Source organism: Pygoscelis adeliae, unplaced genomic scaffold (genome assembly GCF_000699105.1).
Source record: "Pygoscelis adeliae isolate BGI_AS28 unplaced genomic scaffold, ASM69910v1 Scaffold120, whole genome shotgun sequence".
NCBI lineage: Eukaryota > Metazoa > Chordata > Aves > Sphenisciformes > Spheniscidae > Pygoscelis > Pygoscelis adeliae.
Genome location: NW_008824032.1, coordinates 7330392 through 7330799, shown reverse-complemented (window position 1 = coordinate 7330799; position 408 = coordinate 7330392). Strand labels below are relative to the sequence as shown.

Here is a 408-nt window from a genome sequence, read left to right as displayed (position 1 = left end):
AGGCACGAAGAGCAAGGATTTGTCTACACTGGGAAGCGGTTACACAGCAAGCTAGTTACTGTAGGCAGAGAACCGAAACAAAAACCAAGGTCTACACCTACAAAGGAGAATTATACTTTAATTTTTTTTCCCCTGAAGAAGACACACTATATTAAAAACCTACTGACATCAAAGCAGCTGAAAAGGACACCGGCCTTGCAAGCAACAACTCCACTCAGCTTCGTACTCCAGCGGCCATGCTCACACGAACACCAACCGCCCCCCTCCCCGGACGAGGCTGCAATACCTTCTCGCCGGTAAAACAGCCATTTCCTCAGAGAAACCCGTGCGCGCTTCGCTCCGCGGGGACGGGTCTCCAGGGGAGAGCTGGCGGTAACGCGGGACGGCAGGGCCTCAACCGGTCCAACC

At 53.4% G+C, this 408-nt stretch overlaps 1 protein-coding gene across 1 annotated transcript in view; it reads left to right on the top strand.

Annotated features, from left to right (window-relative positions):
* The first annotated feature begins 236 nt into the window (after nucleotides 1-236).
* TAF13 (TAF13 RNA polymerase II, TATA box binding protein (TBP)-associated factor, 18kDa) overlaps nucleotides 237-408 on the top strand; it is a 3151-nt gene continuing 2979 nt past the window's right edge. The window contains exon 1 of the mRNA XM_009330531.1: nucleotides 237-296. Coding sequence (XP_009328806.1) covers nucleotides 237-296 — 60 coding nt within the window. The remainder of the gene's footprint in view (nucleotides 297-408) is intronic.